The sequence below is a fragment of the Haematobia irritans genome, chromosome 3 (genome assembly GCF_050003625.1).
Source record: "Haematobia irritans isolate KBUSLIRL chromosome 3, ASM5000362v1, whole genome shotgun sequence".
Classification (NCBI taxonomy): domain Eukaryota; kingdom Metazoa; phylum Arthropoda; class Insecta; order Diptera; family Muscidae; genus Haematobia; species Haematobia irritans.
The window spans coordinates 119,385,119-119,406,935 of NC_134399.1; the positions used below are offsets into that span (position 1 = coordinate 119,385,119).

A 21,817-nucleotide genomic window follows, 5' to 3' on the forward strand; every position below is an offset into this window, starting at 1 on the left:
TTTGTTTGAGTTTTAGGGGAATTATTAACAAGAAAATGATGAAATAACGCCTTGATTTGAAATCTAAAATCTGTAGATTTTCACCCACATTATTTAAATGATTACGAGAAGTAAAATCTGGAAATTTTTATTTTCAGTTTCAAGCAATTTTCATGGTCACATTCTATATCCTCAAGAAGTGAAATCTGTCTATATGTAGGCCATCCCAAATGGACCGATAAAAACTAAATCCGATACACGTTTTGCGAGTCTAAAATTCCTGTATACTTACAACTTCAGGCAAATTGGATAAAAATTACGATTTCTATAAGCCCAAGAAGTAAAATCTGGAGATCTGTCTATATTTGTTCTATACCAAAACATGGACTGATACTCACCATTTTGGGCACACCTCATTACGGTCCTAAAATACCTCTAGATTTCCAATTTCAGGCGAATTTGATAAAAACTACAAGCCCAAGAAATAAAATCGGTAGATCGGTCTATATGGGGGCTATATCAAAACATGGACCGATACTCACAACTTTGGCACACCTTATTATAGTCCTAAAATACCTCCAGATTTCTAATTTCAGGCGAATTGGATAAAAACTACGGTTTCTATAAGCCCGAGACCTCAAATCGGGAGGTCGGTTTATATGGGGACTATATCAAAACCTGGACCGATATAGCCCATCTTCGAACTTGACCTGCCTGCAGACAAAAGACGAGTTTGTGCCAAATTGCTTCATTATTGAAGAATGTATCGTGATTGCTACAAACAGACGGACATGGTTATATAGTCTTAGAATTTCTCCCTGATCTAGACAGACTTGTGACAGACCATGTGACAGACTTTTTATTGTGTTCACTCTATAATTTTTTAAATTTATTTTTTTAATAGGCCATTAAAATCAGTCACCTCCATAAGTAGCTTCCCGATTTAGTTTTGGCCCTTTCTGATCCCACACATTGATCTGTTCCCATTAAAATTATATTGCTATGCAATATTTATTTGTGGTTAGGTTATGTCGCACTTGGAATCACGGTTGGCATCACAAGAGTATATAATTATCCCGAAATTTGGCCAGGCCGAATAATGGATTCAGTACAAAATTCTACTATTAAAGTTGTTGCCATACTGTGACCATAAATTTAATTTAAAATTTTGCGAAAGTGCTAACACTCACGATTTCAAATCGTTTCAATTACTCGACAATATGTGAAAACCAGAACGGTTTGGATGTATACACTTTTGCATGATTATTTTCTGGGGTCGGTTTATATGTGGATATAATTATGGACCAATAAAGGGACCAACTTTTGCATAATAATTATAGATAGGATATATACTGACAACACGTAGAGTTTCAACCATTCAACCAATTGGAAATTATGGCCTAATTAAACCCCAATATTCGATCGACGGACTTATGATAGGTGGCCACGTTTTAGCCTTTATTTTACATTTTTTCAAAAAGTATTCATCAGTAACTATCATGTGATCCATCCCCCTCTGATATAAAATACTTACGGAAATTTCAAAGTCAACTATGAACACTTTTTCTGATTACTTTAAAATTCTTCATTGCCATAAGGGGGGACAGATTTCAAAAACATCGATTTATTTCATTATTATTTAGGATTTGGAAAACGAACCACAGTCGTAGTACACATATAAATTTTCAATTCGAAACTCGAAATTAAATTGAAAATTTGTTTCTTTATTACTATGTACATAATTTTGAATCTTACTAAAAAATGTTTATATAGTAATCGAACACTTTGTTTGGTATAAAATAAAATTTAAAACAATTCTAGGTAGGAGGAAGATCAGTTATAGGTTTTGGTGGCAAAAATAGTTCTTTTTTTTTTAATTCGTTCACCATTTTCATTAATTGGTACATTGATATTACTGTTGGTTTTAGTCACCATCTAATCGACTTTTTGTTTCAAAAATAAATATATCAATCTATTAATAGATAAAGAAATAGATAGATGTAAAATGTCAAACCAGGAGTGTAAAGGACTCAGAAAAGAAAATATTTATATTATGTGTATAGAACTAAGAAGGCATAACGAATAACTTAAATAAAATATGGAAAATGTAATCCCACATATATGTGAAAGGGGTCTTATGTAGGGAATGGTATCTGGAAATCGGTTATGGTTTGTAGTCGACTTTTTCTATTAATCTGAGCCACAGGAAATATGGGCTAACATCTTATGGTTTTTTGCACCACGATAAGGCACCGTCGAAATGCGCATTAATTCTTCTTCTTAAATAGGCCGAAAACTCTTGACTTTTGCACCATAATAATATACCGTCCCATAACGCATTAATTCTTTGTCAGCTTTTCTGATTTAGCTTCGTGTGCCCTTCTGGCTGTTCAACAAACTTGAGTCAATTGAGGACATTAACCTGAAACGCTACGCGCATTTAAGGATATTCTGGATATATATTTAACAGGAATTGGAAAAAACTTTGTAGATGGGCACGAAATAAAGCTGTCACAACAAATAATGTTTTTATGGTCAGAGGTCACATTCGACAGGGGGCCACATTCGACAGCCTTTTCAAGTCATTTTCCGGCAACTCTTGTGGTGTGAATAAAGAAACCTTTTTGATTACCTATAAACCAATTGGTTGGTTAATGGTAAACTATGCAGTGTGGACACCTCAGTCAAGTGATACGTAGTGGAATAACACAAAAACCTTCCAGAACGCTGCCCTTAGAACTGCTTCGTAATATCTCCGTAGTACACCCTTACATCTCCTTTATGTGGACGCCAAGATCCTCCCAGTGCGTAGACACAATTATATGTTGTCAAAGCAGTATCTCATGGGCTGTTATCACAGTATCAATCATCCAAGCCACCAACTTATGGATAGACAATCATCACTCAGGAATTTAAGGGTTGATCTATATCGACATCCAGTGCTACAAAACAAAGAAGAAGCGGTGAAAAGCTAGGAGGTTAATGCTCTTCTCAGAGTCTGATCCATAGCAGCAGACTAGGGTATTTTTGGGCCAACTAAGATCAGGCAAGAACAGTCGCCGCAAATTCTACCTACAATGATTGATAGTAGCGTATCTGACATGTATCCCAGCTGTAATCAGAATCAAATTACACTTGTCACCTTTTCTCTCGCCCAGCCAAACCTACTCGCCTCACTATCAGATCACTCTGAACGCATCCCATCTAAGGTTAGGTTAGGTATAGTGGCAGCCCGATATTTCAGGCTCACTTAGACTATTCAGACCATTGTGATAGCACAGAGGTGAACTTCTCTCCTATCATTGAGTGCTTCCCGATTCTATGTTTAGCTCAATGACAAGGGACCTACTTTTTATAGCCGAGTTCGAACGACGTTCCACATTGCAGTGAAACCACTTAGAGAAGCTTTGAAACACTTACTGAGAGGGGATAATTCGCCGCTGAAAAACTTTTTGGTGTCCGGTCAAAACTGAGGAACCCACTATGTATGCAAGGCGGGCCATTCCACTCCGGACACAAAAATACCGCCGTCAGGTCATTTAAAAGCTTTGACCCACACTATTTAGACTGAATTTTCTCTGTCTCTGGTACATACCGGAGACAGAAGAACAGCACTCGACACGTGTTCTGAAAAAGGGAAAGCCTGTCCTATTGTGCGGAAATTTTATATGTGTGACCAAGATTGCTTACTTGGGTAAAGGTAAAACGATCACAGTGTTGTACTATGCCGAACAAAAAACGTGCTCCTTCTGCTGCTCAAACACCACTTGTTGTCACTGCCAAATTGGGCAGGCCATTCACAGGCCTTTGGTCCTGTGGATGCAAATATCAGAGGAATTAGGAGGCGATCGTCGTCAGCCTATTTTGGCTATTTTGCAGCCTTCAGCTTGAGTTAAAAAAAATGGATCTTTTTGCCAAATGTAGCGAGCTAAAGAAAACAACCTTGCAGAGTAGTGATCGGACCATCCTCGCATTTTTAACCGTCAAGCTGAAAGTAGATTTTCAAAATCGAAGACTAATCCAATTATCGATTAAATTTAGGAGATTTTATTCACAAAGATAGTAAAGTAGTTTTAGGAAATACAGGTATTTTTATGATAATTTATAAGAAATTATTTGAGTTAAGCTATTTATGGCTTCTATTAAATGAGTTGGGAAAGGTCGAAGTAATGGTCTACAGCATTGACTAGCCTGAATTATAAACGCTTGTCGAAGGTATTCGGAAATGAAAAAATCATTTTTCATTTTTGGAGTTCGAAGTAGTTAATATTTGGCCATCAAGTTGAATGTCTCCCATTCAACTCATTCAGTCTAATGATGGGTTAATATTTGGAAGAGAGTGTTTAAAAAAAAAAAAAAAACAAAGTATATTTCTAGGAAATGCATATGGAAAAAAAATATTAAATAAATATTTTGATCTTATTAATCGTTTTATGAAGGATCGATAATATATATAGACGTCTTGAATTGATGTCGATTCTCAAGATGGAAAATCAATCATGGGAATGAGGGTATTTGGAAAGAGTGGAAAATATTTCTAGGAAATACATGTCTTTTTGTGATGTAACCAAAACTTAAACAAGTCTTTAACTATATTCTAACTTAGGATGATTTGTAATATTCTCTTTTTCACTTATTTTATTCTTCTTCTTCCTCCTCCTCTTCTTCTTCCTCTTCTTCTGCCTTCTCTTCTTTGCTCTCTTGTACTTTTGCTGTATCCTCCTCCAATAAAGAACTACGTCGTCTTTGTAGATATTTTTGTTCCTCTTCTTCGGGATCTGAACCCCATACTGTATCTGGGGGTTCGGGTGTATCACTTGTAACTGGTTGATCATTTAGTTCCTCCGAGGCTTCTGAAGCAGGTTCGCTTGTCAAATGGTCTTGATCTTCACTATCATGATGAGGTCGTTCAATGAATATACGATTAACAAGTAGTCGCCTTATATTTTGAGAAGGTATATCGATGAGAAATGAGACAAGAATCGCGCCGATTAGAATTAAACCCATTTCCTGGAAGTTAATCTGAAGAGAAAGAAAATAAGAAAGCAAAGAAAATAGAATTTATCTTACAACAATAAATTGATTGATCCAATTAATTTTTAATTGAAATTGCTTGAACCATGAATATTATATAATTTTTTTCAAATCAGGTTAGGTTTGGTTGAAAAGAGGATTTAGGTTAGGACATACATTTTGAAAATTTGAGTCCTTTCGTTAAAGTTGAATGTCTTTAAACTAAGGCAAATTTCCCTTAAAGTAAAGAAACACATTTTTGATTTTGATTTAAATTAACTGAAATATTGAATCTTTAGATTTAAGATAAAAACGCTTCAAATATAGGCTGACTTTCTTTAGGCTAAGACGTTCTTTGATTTAGCATCTTTGGTTTAAATTTTTTTTTTTTGGAATTAAGAAAATATCTTTTACTTAGAAGTATCCGTCATAATTTGGATTTTTAAACTGGCATTTGTTTGTACGTGAATAGCCTAATTAATATACGGCAAAAAGAGAACGTAAATTTGATAAATGAGATCTGTATCCTAATTTTAATTTTTTTGGTCCTAGATTAAAAGCCAGATAGGTCGCTAACAAATTTCTTTATTTTAAAGAAGCTGCATCTTTGGCTCGGAGTCAATACCAAAATCCTTAAGGGAAGGTCAAAATCTTTTAATCCAAGTAAACTTTTTTTGAGTGTACATGCCCACAGTACTCCTTGAGTAGTTCTCCAGTCTTTTTCTGATTTGCGTTACGCAATAGTATTTTCGTCGGCCTTCCCACCGTAGCATTGGTCCAGATGACTTAATATGTCTCTCGTGCCCATCCATCCAACTCGGCCCGCATTGCCTCTATTGGCTTTGCGTTCTCTCAGTTCATTTCCCTATGTGTCCTGGGTCTTATCGCCAGTTCATTTGCCGTATACTGGGTCTTATCGCCATAGGATCCGTATTCCGAGTATTCGTTGATCATGCTTTCACATTCCAATGCGGTACGCGATCGAACCGCAATGTCTGCTATTGTCGTAATTGAATTCTAGCAATCTGTGAAAATGTTCACGTTTCGTGGCTTGGTGTTATTTCCGAGCCATTTAACACATTCCATTATGACACGCACTTCTGTCTTCAGGATTCTACTGTGATCACGGTTGCCACATTTGGTAGGATTCTACAAAAAATGGTAGATTTTTACTGTAGAATTATAGAATTCTTGATGGCAAAATTTTCTATAAAAATAAAATTTTGACAAAATTTTCTATAGAAATAAAATGTTGACAAAATTTTCTATAGAAATAAAATTTTGACAAAATTTTCTATAGAAATAAAATGTTGACAAAATTTTCTATAGAAATAAAATTTTGACAAAATTTTCTATAGAAATAAAATTTTTACAAAATTTTCTATAGAAAAAAAATTTTTACAAAATTTTCTATAGAAAAAAAATTTGTACAAAATTTTCTATAGAAATAAAATTTTGCAAAATTTTGTTTTGTTTAGTAGTTTTTTGGTAAAATTTGTTCCCATATTTGGTAGACTATTTTTGTTTAATCTTGACAACATTTTCTATAGAAATAAAATTTTGGCAAAATTTTCTATAGAAATAAAATTTTGGCAAAATTTTCTATAGAAATAAAATTTTGACAAAATTTTCTATAGAAATAAATTTTGGCAAATTTTTCTTTAGAAATAAAATTTTTACAAATTTTTCAATGGAAATAAAATTTTGACAAATTTTTCAAAGGAAATACAATTTTGCAAAATTTTGTTTTGTTTTTGGTAAAATTTGTTCCCATATTTGGTAGACTATTTTTGTTAACCAGGTACTTCAATTCTCTGTAGAAATATAATTTTGACAAAATTTTCTATAGAAATAAAATGTTGAAAAAATTTTCTATAGAAATAAAATTTTGACAAATTTTTCAATGGAAATACAATTTGGCAAAATTTTGTTTTGTTTGGTAAAATTTGTTGCCATATTTGGTAGACTATTTTTGTTAAACAGGTACTTCAATTCTCTGTAGAAATAAAATTTTGAGAAAATTTTCTATAGAAATAAAATTTTCTATGGAAATAAGATTTTGAGTAAATTTTCTATAGAAATAAAATTATGACAAAATGTTCTATAGAAATAAAATTTGGACAAAATTGTCTATAGTAATAAAATGTTGACAAAATTTTCTATAGAAATACAATTTTGAGAAAATTTTCTATAGAAATGACATTTTGACAAAATTTTCTATAGAAATAAAATTTTGGCAAAATTTTCTATAGAAATAAAATTTTGACAAAATTTTCTATGGAAATAAAATTTTAACAAAATTTTCTATAGAAATAAAATTTGGACAAAATTGTCTATAGTAATAAAATTTTGGCAAAATTTTCTATAGAAATAAAATTTTGATAAAATTTTCTATAGAAATAAAGTTTTGAGAAATTTTTCTATAGAAATAAATTTTGACAAAATTTTCTATAGAAATAAAATTTGGACAAAATTGTCTATAGAAATACAATTTTGAGAATATTTTCTATAGAAATAAAATTTTGAGAAAATTTTCTATAGAAATAAAATTTTGAGTCAATTTTCTATAGAAATAAAATTTTCAGAAAATTTTCTATAGAAATAAAATTTTGACAAAATTTTCTATAGAAATAAAATTTTGACAAAAGTTTCTATGGAAATAAAATTTTGCAAAATTTTGTTTTGTTTGGTAGTTTTTTTGGTAAAATTTGTTCCCATATTTGGTAGACTATTTTTGTTTAACAGGAACTTCAATTCTCTGTAGAAATAAAATTTTGAGAAAATTTTCTATAGAAATAAAATTTTGTGAAAATTTTCTATAGAAATAAAATTTTGACAAAATTTGCTATGAAAATAAAATTTTCCAAATTTTTCTATGAAAATAAAATTTTGCAAAATTTTGTTTTGTTTGGTAGTTTTTATACCCTGCTCCACACTGTGGAACAGGGTATTATAAGTTAGTGCATATGTTTGCAACACCCAGAAGGAGACGAGATAGACACATGGTGTCTTTGGCAAAAATGCTCAGGGTGGGTCCCTGAGTCAATATAGCGATGTCCGTCTGTCCGTCTGTCCGTGAACACATTTTTGTAATCAAAGTCTAGGTCGCAGTTTTAGTCCAATCGACTTCAAATTTGGTACAAGTATGTGTTTTGGCTCAGAATAGATCCCTATTGATTTTGGAAGAAATCGGTTCAGATTTAGATATAGCTCCCATATATATATTTCGCCCGATATGCACTTATATGGCCCCAGAAGCCAGAGTTTTACCCTAATTTGCTTAAAATTTTGCACAAGAAGAACAATTAGTACTATAGTCAAGTGTGCCAAATTTTATTGAAATCGGTTCAGATTTAGATATAGCTCCCATATATATCTTTCGCCCGATATGCACTAATATGGACCCAGCAGCCAGAGTTTTATACCGATTTGCTTGAAATTTTGTATTAGCATAACACTTAGTCGTATAGCGAAGTGTGCAAAATTTGATTGAAATCGGTTCAGATTTAGATATAGCTCCCATATATATCTTTCGCCCGATATGGACTTATATGGCCCCAGAAGCCAGATTTTTGGCCGAATTTGGTTGAAATTTTGCACTAGGAGTACAATTAGTAGTATAGTCAAGTGTGCAAAATTTGATTGAAATCGGTTCAGATTTAGATATAGCTCCCATATATATCTTTCGCCCGATATGGACTAATATGGTCCTAAAAGCTCCCATATATATCTTTCGCCCGATATGGACTAATATGGTCCTAAAAGCTAGAGTTTTGACCCAATTTGGTTGAAATTTTGCACAGGGAGTAGATTTAGCATTCTAGCTATGCGTGCCAAATTTGATTGAAATCGGTTCAGATTTATATATAGCTCCCATATATAGCTTTCGCCCGATTTACACTCATATGACCACAGAGGCCAATTTTTAACTCCGATTTAGTTGAAATTTTGCACAGGGAGTAGATTTAGCATTGTATCTATGTGTGCCAAATTTGGTTCAAATCGATTCAGATTTAGATATAGCTCCCATATATATCTTTCGCCCGATATGCACTAATATGGACCCAGCAGCCAGAGTTTTATACCGATTTGCTTGAAATTTTGTATTAGCATAACACTTAGTCGTATAGTCAAGTGTGCAAAATTTGATTGAAATCGGTTCAGATTTAGATATAGCTTCCATATATATTTTTCGTCCGATATGGACTTATATGGCCCCAGAAGCCCGAGTTTTGGCCGAATTTGGTTGAAATTTTGCTCTAGGAGTACAATTAGTAGTATAGTCAAGTGTGCAAAATTTGATTGAAATCGGTTCAGATTTAGATATAGCTTCCATATATATTTTTCGCCCGATATGGACTTATATGGCCCCAGAAGCCCGAGTTTTGGCCCAATTTGGTTGAAATTTTGCACAGGGAGTAGATTTAGCATTCTAGCTATGCGTGCCAAATTTGATTGAAATCGGTTCAGATTTATATATAGCTCCCATATATAGCTTTTGCCCGATTTACACTCATATGACCACAGAGGCCAATTTTTTGCTCCGACTTAGTTGAAATTTTTCACATGGAGTAGAATTAGCATTGTAGCTATGCCTGCCAAATTTGGTTGAAATCGGTTAAGATTTAGATATAGCTCCCATATATATGTTTTTCTGATTTCGACAAAAATGGTCAAAATACCAACATTTTCCTTGTTAAATCGCCACTGCTTAATCGAAAAGTTGTAAAAATGACTCTAATTTTCTTAAACTTCTAATACATATATATCGAGCGATAAATCATAAATAAACTTTTGCGAAGTTTCTTTAAAATTGCTTCAGATTTAAATGTTTCCCATATTTTTTTACTAAAATTGTGTTCCACCCTAGTGCATTAGCCAACTTAAATTTTGAGTCTATAGATTTTGTAAAAGTCTATCAAATTCTGTCCAAATCAAGTGATATTTAAATGTATGTATTTGGGACGAACCTTTATATAGCACCCAACACATTTGACGGATGTGATATGGTATCGAAAATTTAGATCTACAAAGTGGTGCAGGGTATAATATAGTCGGTCCCGCCCGACTTTAGACTTTCCTTACTTGTTTGGTATAATTTTCTCCAATATTTGGACTATTTTTGGCTAGAGTGGCAACCGTTACAGTGGTCTGGTAATTGAAATAGGATCTCGGTGTCTGGATGCTCCTCTCACCCATTTTCGATCCATAGGTGGACCATCTTACTAGCGTCGGAATGTCACACTACACGCTCACAAAAAATCGCTTCTGTAACATATACTCCCAAACATATTTTGCTTCAAGCATATACATTTTTGGCTATTGCCCAAACATTGATATGTTTGATCTCTTCCAATATATAATATGTTTGAAAGCATATTGGTCTAAACAATATATGTTTGGGTAGTCTAAGTTCCAAACATTTTGTATTTTTTCATCCAAATTCAATAATGTTGTCTTCCAAAAAACAATATGTTATTATGTGAACATATAATATGTTTGGAAGCATTTTGCACCCAAAAATATTATATGCTTAAAAAAAATTCTCCCAAACAATATTGTGCTCAAAATTTTATTTATTTATTTATATATTTACAATCATAATGAATTATGAAAATAAACAGGTAATATAGGTGCTAACAACATAGATTTTCGACCTGAATGCTCAAAATTTTGTTTCTGCCCAATTGTATATTCCCCCACATCTTTCTCACTTCCACGAGATTTTTTAGTTCTTAGCACCTTTTTCTGTAATACAAACATTGTAGAAGAAATTATTCAATTGTATGATTTTTTTTTATTTTAATTTTACCTTTTGCCGGACGGGGATTCGAACAGCGGACCACACAGTTTGTAAGGATCAAAGAAGTAGCTGATCAATTGCCCAAGGAAAAATAAAATGTTAATTTTGTAATAACAAGCAACAACCACCAACTTAATTCAATATCGCTCCCTGTTAAATAGCGCTCCAAGCTACTAAACACATATATGTTTATAGGCTATTTCTAAATTAATATATGTTTGCATCCAAGCATATTATATTTACAAACATTTTATGTCCCAAACATAATATGTTCTAACATATTAACATATATGCTTGCACTCAAAAATATTGTGTTTAAAAATTTGTGTTCCAAACATATAATGTTTATAGCCAAACATATGAAAAACAGTCTTTTTCATCCGTGCACCAATATGGAAAATGTGTATAGCTTATTAAAACCTCTACTTTAATATAACATCGATTAATAAATCAAAACTAAGTGGGGAAATAGAGATTGCTATCGTTTTCGAATGTCCTACTAAGTGGACATCGGTAGTCAAAGGGTTAATTGAATATTTTTTCAACTTCAATTAAAATTTTAACTGAATTTTTTTTTTTGTGAAATTTTATTTTTATTTGCCTATTATAAAATTTATTCATCTAATTGAAAATGAATTGATTCAATTAAGAAAGGCTTTTCCTCTATTAAAATATGGATTTGTTAATTAAAATAACTTATAATACCCTGTTCCAGGGTATAAAAATGTTTGGCCGAATTTGATTTGCCCATAAAAATTAATTAACTTTTTAATAGGATATTTTTTTAACTTCAATTAAAGTTTTAAAATTAAAATTTTCTTTGTGGGATAATATTTAACGTTTTTTGCCTATTGTAATTAATTCATACAATTGAAATTTTAATTAATTCAACTAAAACGAAATTAAAAAAAATATTTCGTTCAATTATAAAATCTATTGCTCCAATTAAACAAATCCGCGTATTCAAATTTTTTTTTACCTAAAAAATTACTTAAGTCAATAAACTTTTTAATTGAGTATTTTCTAACTGCAATTAAAGTTTTAACTAAAAATTGTTTTTTGAGATTTGTGTTAATTTTTGTTGTGGTATATGTTATGTACTCACCAAATTAGATAAATGGAATTTATCCGTTTCCTTAACTTTAGCTGTTCCATACAGAACCACCATATACATAACCATTTGTATGGGAAATATTAGTCGAGATAGTACCAAAAAACATTTGGATGTAGTTAAAAACTGTATAATGGCATTATCACTTGTCTTGGGTACCATAAAAATGAACCAGCAAAGACTTAAACCAAATACGAGAGGACACCAAGAAGCATATGAGGCTGCATCTGCCGATGTGTATATGAAATCGGTACGCATACTAGACGATGGAGACCAGAGACTCCAAAATACTCCTAAACTGGCTAAACTCCATCCAAGTTTCATCATTTCTGGTGTTAAATCCAATTCACCATTATTGGCTTTTTGATAAATTCCAGCTCCTATGCCTAAAAGATAGGTGGTGGCACGGCTTATGGGTGATGAATACAAAATATTGGCAGTACGATAAAATTTACTAATACTAAAAGAAAGAGAGAAAAATAAAATTGTGGTGGTTTTGATTTTACAGATCTTAAAACTTACTTGATTCCATGGAATAAAGTCATTGATAGATGTTCTTTATTTGTTCTGGCGTAACGAGCGGCCACAGACATGGCATGTAGAGCTCCATATACAAAGAAAGCAGCATCAGAATCTGTATAGTATAGCCATACAATTAAGGGTCCTACAACGTACAACTGTACTTCCACTGCGATTTGTATGGTGGATGGTGAACACTAAGAAGAATAATTTATTTATTATTTACGTGTGTTTGTGTTATTTGTGCCTTTAGTGAATTTTCTACTTTTTCACATGACCCTACGTGGACTGGATGAACCCCCAGAACGGGTACAGGAGTATCCCCGAAGTTTATTCACTTTCTGTAATGTTGGTGATATTTCTGAGTGTTTAAAACATTCTCTAAATCATCACACCGTAACTCAAAGTGTTCGGACTAGCCTATAAAAAGGAGGGCATTTGTCATTGAGCAAAACATAGAGTTGGGCAGCGCTTATTGATAAGGAGAAGTATAACACTTGAGTGAGGATCACAATCACGGTTGCCACTCTAGCCAAAAAAATTTTACCAAAATTTTGTTTCTATAGAAAATATTGTCCAAATTTTATTTCAATCGAAAATTTTATCAAAATTTTATTTCTATAGAAATTTTGTCAAAATTTTATTTCTATAGAAAATTTTCTCAAAATTTTATTTCTATGGAAAATTTTGTCAAAATTTTATTTCTATAGAAAATTTTGTCAAAGTTTTATTTCCATAGCAAATTTTGTCAAAATTTTATTTCTATGGAAATTTTTGTCAAAATTTTTGATTTCTATAGAAATTTTTGTCAAAATTTTATTTCTATAGAAAATTTTGTCAAAATTTTATTTCTATCGAAAATTTCGTCAAAATTTTATTTCTATAGAAAATTTTGTCAAAATTTTATTTTTATATAATTTTTTTTCAAAAATTTATTTCTATAGAAAATTTTGTATAATTTTATTTCTTTAGAAAATTTTGTCAAATTTTTTTTTTCCTATAGAAAATTTTGTAAAAATTTTATTTCTATAGAAAATTTTGTCAAAATTTTATTTCTATCAAATATTTTGTCAAAATTTTATTTCTATGGAAAATTTTGTCAACATTTTATTTCTATAGAAAATTTTGTCAACATTTTATTTCTATAGAAAATTTTGTCAGTTTTATTTCTATAGAAAATTTTGTCAAAAATTTATTTCTATAGAAAATTTTGTCAAAATTTTATTTCTATAGAAATTTTTGTCAAAATTTTAGTTCTATAAAAAATTTTCTCAAAATTTTATTTCTATAGAAAATTTTGTCAAAATTTTATTTCCATAGAAAATTTTCTCAAAATGTTATTTCTATAGAAAATTTTGTCAAAATGTTTTCTATAGAAAATTTTGTCAAAAATTTTATTTCTATAGAAAATTTTGTCAAAATTTTATTTCTATAGAAAATTTTGTCAAAATGTTTTCTACAGAGATTCTGTATCAAACTTTTTTAGGTTTGCGACTGTCGCAAAGTTGTAAACGTCGTAAACGTAACACACGCGTCGTAAATGTAGAAAAAGTAACAAAAGTCGCAAACTGAAAATACTTTAGTCGCGACGGCTAGGCAGCGAATTCGATGATATCCAAGACGATGGTAGGTGCGAAGAAGTTTCAATTCTTAGGAATGTTCACAATTTTCGGTTTTAGTCCCCACATTTTCCCTATTGCCTTTTGCACGAGTACAGGGTAACCGTGGATTTTCTCGTCCTTTCTTAGCTTTAAGTTCAGTCTCCTGTCCAATATAACTCCAAGGTATTTTACACACTCACTAACGGGAATTTCGATACCACCTAAGAAAATAGGCTTGACCATGGGAAAACTTTCACAAATTTCTGCAGAAACTCACAGCAAATGCTGTCAAACTAAATTAAAAAATGTTCAGGATTTCTTCTATTCAAAATTTGGTTTTCTACAGTAGGTTTACGACTTTTGCGACATACGTATTATACCGTCGCAAACGTATGTCGCAAAAGTCACAGTTTGTGACAGGCCAACCCTGGTTTTCTATAGAAAATTTTGTCAAAAATTTTATTTCTATAGAAAATTTTGTCAAAATTTTATTTCCATAGAAAATTTTCTCAAAATGTTATTTCTATAGAAAATTTTGTCAAAATGTTTTCTATAGAAAATTTTGTCAAAATTTTATTTCTATAGAAAATTTTGTCAAAATTTTATTTCTATAGAAAATGTTGTCAAAATGTTTTCTATAGAAAATTTTGTCAAAATGTTATTTCTATTGAAAATTTTGTCAAAAATTTTATTTCTATAGCAAATTTTGTCAAAATTTTATTTCTATGGAAATTTTTGTCAAAATTTTATTTCTATAGATAATTTTGTCAAAATTTTATTTCTATAGAAAATGTTTTCAAAATTTTATTTCTATATAAAATTTTGTCAAAATTTTATTTCTATAGAAAATTTTGTCAAAATTTTATTTCTGTAGAAAATTTTGTCAAAATTTTATTTGTATAGAAAATTTTGTCATAATTTTATTTCTATAGAAAAATTTGTCAAAATTTTGTTTCTATAGAAAATTTTGTCAAAATTTTATTTCTATAGAAAATGTTATTTCTATGGAAAAATTTGTCAAAATTTTATTTCTATAGAAAATTTTATTTCTATGGAAAATTTTGTTTCTATAGAAAATTTTGTCAAAATTTTATTACTATAGAAAATTTTGTCAAAATTTTATTTCTATAGAAAATTTTGTCAAAATTTTATTTCTGTAGAAAATTTTGTCAAAATTGTATTTCTATAGCCAATCTACCAAACAGATAAAAATCTACCATGATTGGTAAAATTCTACCAAATGTGCCAACCGTGATGGCAATTCTCCTCCTTTTCATAGCCGAATCCGAACGGGCGTTTCGCATTGCAGTTAAACCACGTAGAGAAGTTTTGAAATACTCGGAAATGTCACCAGCATAATCCACCTCGGAAATATTCTTGGTTGTTTGTCTATACTGGGATTGAACCTACGACCCTTTGTATGCAAGACCGGGATGTTATCGATTGCACCACGGTGCTTCTTACATACCGTCTCCTCAAAATCAATAGCATTTTGAACACTCAAAATATTTCGCCACCATTGATCATCGCACAAACGTGAATTTTGTCCAATAATATTTGACCATAAGGGACCCGAATTAATGTGGGGCAGTATCCATGTTTGGAAACATATCAGCAAATAAACGGTGGGTAAATATCTGAAAAATATTTATAAAAAAATGAAAATTTAAATTAAAAAAAATGAACTAAACTAAATTTTTGTTACACTGCTCACTCACCTGCTGACTTTCAAAGCTAATCTCTTTAAAAGTTGAATATATGATTTTTGTTCCATTTCCTCACACAGCTGATAGGCTGACAAGAAACCACTGATCAACAATAAAATATCGGCATAAATCATAGGTGAACGTATCAACACACTAAGGGGATGATCGAAAGTGCGAACAAGTTGGTCACGATTCGTCATTGGCAGATGGCCAATCATAAGGAATTTCAAACACAAATACAACATAAAAGTGGCGCCAACTTTGAGCACGTGAAATAACGGAAATGGTACGTCAGCAGTATCGGAAGCCAAAAGTATGTCAAGTGTACGTTGGGGGGAGAACGATTTGAATATTTCTAAAGCCAAATGGTTGAGAGAGAGATTTTCTGAAAAAAAAAATAACAAAAACAAAGAAATGATAAACAAAACAAAGCCCAAAAAACATAAACAATTTTGAAAATAAAGGGTGATTCTTTTGAGGTTAGGATTTTCATGCATTAGTATTTGACAGATCACTTGGGATTTCAGACATGGTGTCAAAGAGAAAGATGCTCAGTATGCTTTGACATTTCATCATGAATAGACTTACGATCTGCCACAACGTCGAATTTTCAGTGAATGGGCCCTAGAAAAGTTGGCAGAAAATCCGCTTTTTTATCGACAAATTTTGTTCAGCGATGAGGCTCATTTCTGGTTGAATGGCTACGTAAATAAGCAAAATTGCCGCATTTGGAGTGAAGAGCAACCAGAAGCCGTTCAAGAACTGCCCATGCATCCCGAAAAATGCACTGTTTGGTGTGGTTTGTACGCTGGTGGAATCATTGGACCGTATTTTTTCAAAGATGCTGTTGGACGCAACGTTACGGTGAATGGCGATCGCTATCGTTCGATGCTAACAAACTTTTTGTTGCCAAAAATGGAAGAACTGAACTTGGTTGACATGTGGTTTCAACAAGATGGCGCTACATGCCACACAGCTCGCGATTCTATGGCCATTTTGAGGGAAAACTTCGGAGAACAATTCATCTCAAGAAATGGACCGGTAAGTTGGCCACCAAGATCATGCGATTTGACGCCTTTAGACTATTTTTTGTGGGGCTACGTCAAGTCTAAAGTCTACAGAAATAAGCCAGCAACTATTCCAGCTTTGACAACAACATTTCCGAAGAAATTCGGGCTATTCCGGCCGAAATGCTCGAAAAAGTTGCCCAAAATTGGACTTTCCGAATGGACCACCTAAGACGCAGCCGCGGTCAACATTTAAATGAAATTATCTTCAAAAAGTAAATGTCATGGACCAATCTAACGTTTCAAATAAAGAACCGATGAGATTTTGCAAATTTTATGCGTTTTTTTTTTTTTTTAAAAAAGTTATCAAGCTCTTAACAAATCACCCTTTATTACAATAAACCATTTTCATATTTTCATTGCAATATTTCTTCCACTGAAAGAAGAGTTTTCTGAGGTATGAAATTGTAAACAAGCAAACTTTCGTTTTGACGCTAAAAAAGTTAATTTAAAAGTAAATAATAAAGTTTAACCCCCATATTTATAAAAGTTAACGTAAAATTTAAACCTACTATTACCATACAAATTCCTTCGATAAACTGTCAGTAAATTATTATTTGTATGGACATAAAACTTTATTATTTACTTTTTAAATACGAATTTATTTGCCTTTCAAAAATACGACAAAACTACGGTTTTTTTCTCGGACTTTTTCCATTTCCGGATAGCGGGAATGTTTTTAAGGCCTTATGTGCAATGGTGTCAATTTCTACGATTTTTTTGTCATTATGACGATTTTGATGGTTAATTTGTTTCAAAGTATGACGATTTTTCATAAGTTGTAATGTAAACAAGCCTTTTTTTAATCACAATACTATGACAATTTGCTTGCTCTTAACCACATTCATCTCCAATGTAGAGGAAAATTTTAAATTAGTCAATATAAAAAAAATCGGAATTCCTTTGAAACTTCAACTTTGCACGTTATTCTTTTGTCCAAAAACTTTTTAAATCTAAATAATTCTGAATGTCAATTTTGTTAAATTCACATTATTCATACCGATAAGTTATGCAAGAAATAAAATTTTAAATTCGCTTTGAGAATAGGAAATTTTTCTATCAAGAAAAAATTATTAAAGCCTCGTGGAAGAGCAAAATTCAACCGATTCGGTTGAAATTTGGTATGTGGTGTTAATATATGGCCTCAAACACCCATGCAAAAATTGGTCGAAATCGGTCCATAATTATATATAGCCCCCATATAAACCGATCCACAGATTTGATCTCCGGAGCCCCTTGGAAGAGCAAAATTCATCGATTCGGTTGAAAGTTGGTACGTGAATTTAGTACATGATATTTAACAACCATGCCAAAAGTGGTCCATATCAGTCCATAATCATATATAGCCCCCATATAAACCGATCCCGAGATTTGGTTTTGGAGCCACTTAGAGCAGCAAATTTCATCCGAGTCAGTTGAAATTTGGTACATTGTGCTAGTATATATGGCCGTTAACAACCATGCCTAACTAGGTCCATATCGGTATATAGTTATATATAGCCCTCAGATAAATAGATCCCTAATCACACAAAAATTGGTCCATATCAAGTTCATAATTGTATATAGCCCACATATAAGCGACCCCATATTTCAATTCTGGCTCTCTACGTACCGTGCAAATGTCCATATCTATTCATAATTATTTGTAGACTTACCTATACATACCTTTTTTGTCTAATATATACCACGTATGGACTAACTCACAATTTAGAAAACGATGTTAAGAAGTTTTAAGATACCACAATCCAATTAATTCGATTGTGGATGACAGTCTTTCTTAGAAGTTTCTACGCAATCCATGGTGGAGGGTACATAAGATTCGGCCTGGCCGAACTTACGGCCGTATATACTTGTTTTTTTTTTGCTTAAGTAAAAATGTGAAAAAAAATTATTATAAAGAGTGTTTTTTCAGAGCTTTAGGCAAAATTTTCATGAAAAAATTCACAAAAATTTATGAATGAATGCAGTGAAGGAAATTTGGAAGGTGACCAGGGAACATTCTTGTCACAAAAATAACATTTTTCTCATGAAACATGGTTGAGGTGATCATATTCCTTCTCTGGGTGTATCTTTGAAGAAGTACGGTCCAATGATGCATCCGGCCCATAAAACGCACCGAACTGTGACTTTTCTGGATGCATTGGTAGCTTTTGTTACTAAATGAACTTCGCTCCAACATCGACAATTCGGCTCCTTTGCGTTCATTGAGCCAAAAATGAACTTCGTCGCTGAAGCGTCGATTAACTTTTTAACAGAGCATGCAATTTAATAATAAAATGTGATAATTTGCAAGCGTTGTTCGTTTGCAAGACGATTCATTACTGAAGTTTAATAAAGTGTTGCAAAAAAATATCACCCTTTACCTAAAAGCTCCCAAATTCGATCAGCAAACATTTTGTTTGCTGTTATGCTTTATTTTGCGACATAGTCAATTTTGTTTAACCCTAGACAGTCATCCCTCGTCACAATGACGACGCTTATTTTTTTTTATCTAAACTGTATTTTGGTAGATTAGTAAATGTAAAACATGTTTAACATGTTCTAAAAAATATTGACTGCTATTTTTTACCATTTCAGCAAATTACAAGACTACTTTCCCTTTTTCAGCAGACTTTTGCTATTTTACCAAATTGTTCTTCTATGTCTATTTCTTTGGGTGCAACGAAGCGCTAGTTCTTACCTTCGTTTGCTTCTTCCATAGTAGCTTCATCCTCTTTGGCTTCGCCCTCAACCTTGGTTTCTTCGTCTTCTTTAGTTTCTTCCTTTTCTTCGGTAGCATTTTCCGATGATGGTACTACTTCAGTTTCTTGAGGCGTCTCCCCTTCTGTTTCTGCGGACTCTTTGTTTTCCGTAGTTTCTTCCTCACTGCTATCTGGTTTCTTTTTGAACTTCTCTACTATAGCCATTACCGATTCGGAAATTTTTGCTAAAATCGATTTTATAGTGTCTCCCACAGATTTCATTATGGTTATAAACTGTTCCAACATGGGTTGTATGCGGGACCAATTTTCCCAAACCAATGTAGACATCGTTAGTAGGAATAATCCTAGAATATATAAACTAAGGAATAAAATTAGATATTTGGTTAAAAGCATATGCAAATCAATGTTTCTTGGAAAAGTCGAGGATCGTAGTAGAACTTACTCCTATCAACATTTTTGTTAAAATATCTTTAATGGACGGTCTTTGACAGAGAGGCGAAAGCGGTAAAATCCTTCTCGCATTGAGCCTAGAATAGTTATTTTAATAATTCGAAGTTTGTGAACAGTGCTAGAGAAGAATTATCGGAAAGTTGAGCACTTTATAACTATGATTATGCGGGTCGACGAGAACCACGTCCACGAAAGCGTTGGAGACAAAATTGGGAGTGATGAGAGAGATGACAGAGACAGGGAGAAGGACAATCAGGAGTTCTTGAGAAGTTTATAATATGAGATGGGTTAATTATACTCCGGAATATTTATGAGTGGAATATCAGGAGATACTGGACCATTACCAAGCGTGTCGTACTAGAGGTGTGTACTTGAGTACAATATTTATAGTTAGAACTCACGTGGGCGCATGAAAATCTTATACTTAGAACTTAATTTTTTAACGAATTCCAGTGTGGTTACTCACATTTGTTCATAACTTCCTAACAACCAAATGAGAAGTAAAACAGACATAAGCCCTTTAAACCCCATAACCTACTACTGACTTCAACGAAACTTCTTCGTAATTTGAAGATTGTTCATATTTTTTATGGATAAATATCGACCCAAAATGTTAAGTATTCATAAATTTGTAAGATTTTATGAAAGAAAAATCATAAAATGTAAAGAAAATTTCTTTGAAAGTATGAACTTTTAACGAAGAAAAGTTAGTGTAGAATATTTCGCAAAGAATAGTTAATCAAGAATAATTCGGGTATTGGGCAGCCAAATAGCCGATGCCAGCGGTCGAAAACTCGAAAAGAGCTCTTTGGAGGAACCTGAACGAATTCAGTATCGAAGAACTACTTCAAAATGACAAGTCAACGGTGCTGAGTTCTGACGGGTCACAAGATAGAGATCTCAATGGTCTCAAGTGTTTCGTAAAGATAACAAAGTGTTTCGGCGTTGCATAATGAGTTTAAGGAATGGACATGTGTTCCTATACGATTATAGATCAGCCGATCGAAATCTGAACAACATCAGACGGGGAGAACTACTTCGCGACGACCTCCAGTTATGACGGGTCATAATATGATGTCCTCTTCATTTGGGAATAGTAATAATTAGCGATCACACTCACAAGAGAAATTGTAAAAAAGAATTCGAAAGTCGAGTCTTCGTAGAGTGATCCAAGGAGTTCCCCAAGGTGGCGTGATATCTTCGGCACTGTTCAACCTCTATCTTTATATTCAAACCCCGACGACATTGAGATTGAATTGAAAGCGAACGATGACATAATGATGACATCCGTGATCGATTAAAAATCTATCTTACTGATCTTACCATTTATTTCACTGCTAGAAATTTGAAGATATCGCCCTCAAATCCTCAGCCACATTATTCACGATATGGACAGAAGAAATACAGGCAGTTGAATGTTAAGAGACTATGACGTACCAATTCTGGAAACAAATTATCCTGAGATTTTCGGATTTATATTCGATTCAAGTCGCTTGGGGGCAGCACATAAAGTGCGGCCAAACAAGCCAATTGGCAGTGGCAACCTATGCAGCGCCAGTGTGCATACGTCAGACAATAGATTCGGCGTGGAATATCATACAGACCTGTCAGAACGCTGCACGCAGAACTGCAACAGGGTGTCGTATTGCACCCCTGGATCATCTTTATGTGAACAAGATTCTTTGCTTGCATATATACAATTACATGTTGTCAAATCAGCTATCCAAATCACTAACTTGTGGATTGACTGATGGGTTGATCTTCTAGAGCGCGGGATTCAACGTTACCAAATAGTGAGGTGGCTATCTCCTCTCAGTAATGCCGGTAAAAGTTCTGAGTGTTTGAAAGCTTCTCAGAGTGGTTTCA

At 32.6% G+C, this 21,817-nt stretch overlaps 1 protein-coding gene across 1 annotated transcript in view; it reads right to left on the reverse strand.

Moving 5' to 3' along the window:
- Positions 1–1,573: 1,573 nt before the first annotated feature.
- Positions 1,574–21,817, reverse strand: part of LOC142231159 (uncharacterized) — a 31,764-nt gene continuing 11,520 nt past the window's right edge. The window contains 7 exon segments of the mRNA XM_075301777.1: positions 1,574–4,620; positions 4,622–5,001; positions 11,901–12,366; positions 12,429–12,622; positions 15,495–15,663; positions 15,745–16,117; positions 19,480–19,859. Coding sequence (XP_075157892.1) covers positions 4,566–4,620; positions 4,622–5,001; positions 11,901–12,366; positions 12,429–12,622; positions 15,495–15,663; positions 15,745–16,117; positions 19,480–19,859 — 2,017 coding nt within the window. The 3' untranslated portion in view covers positions 1,574–4,565.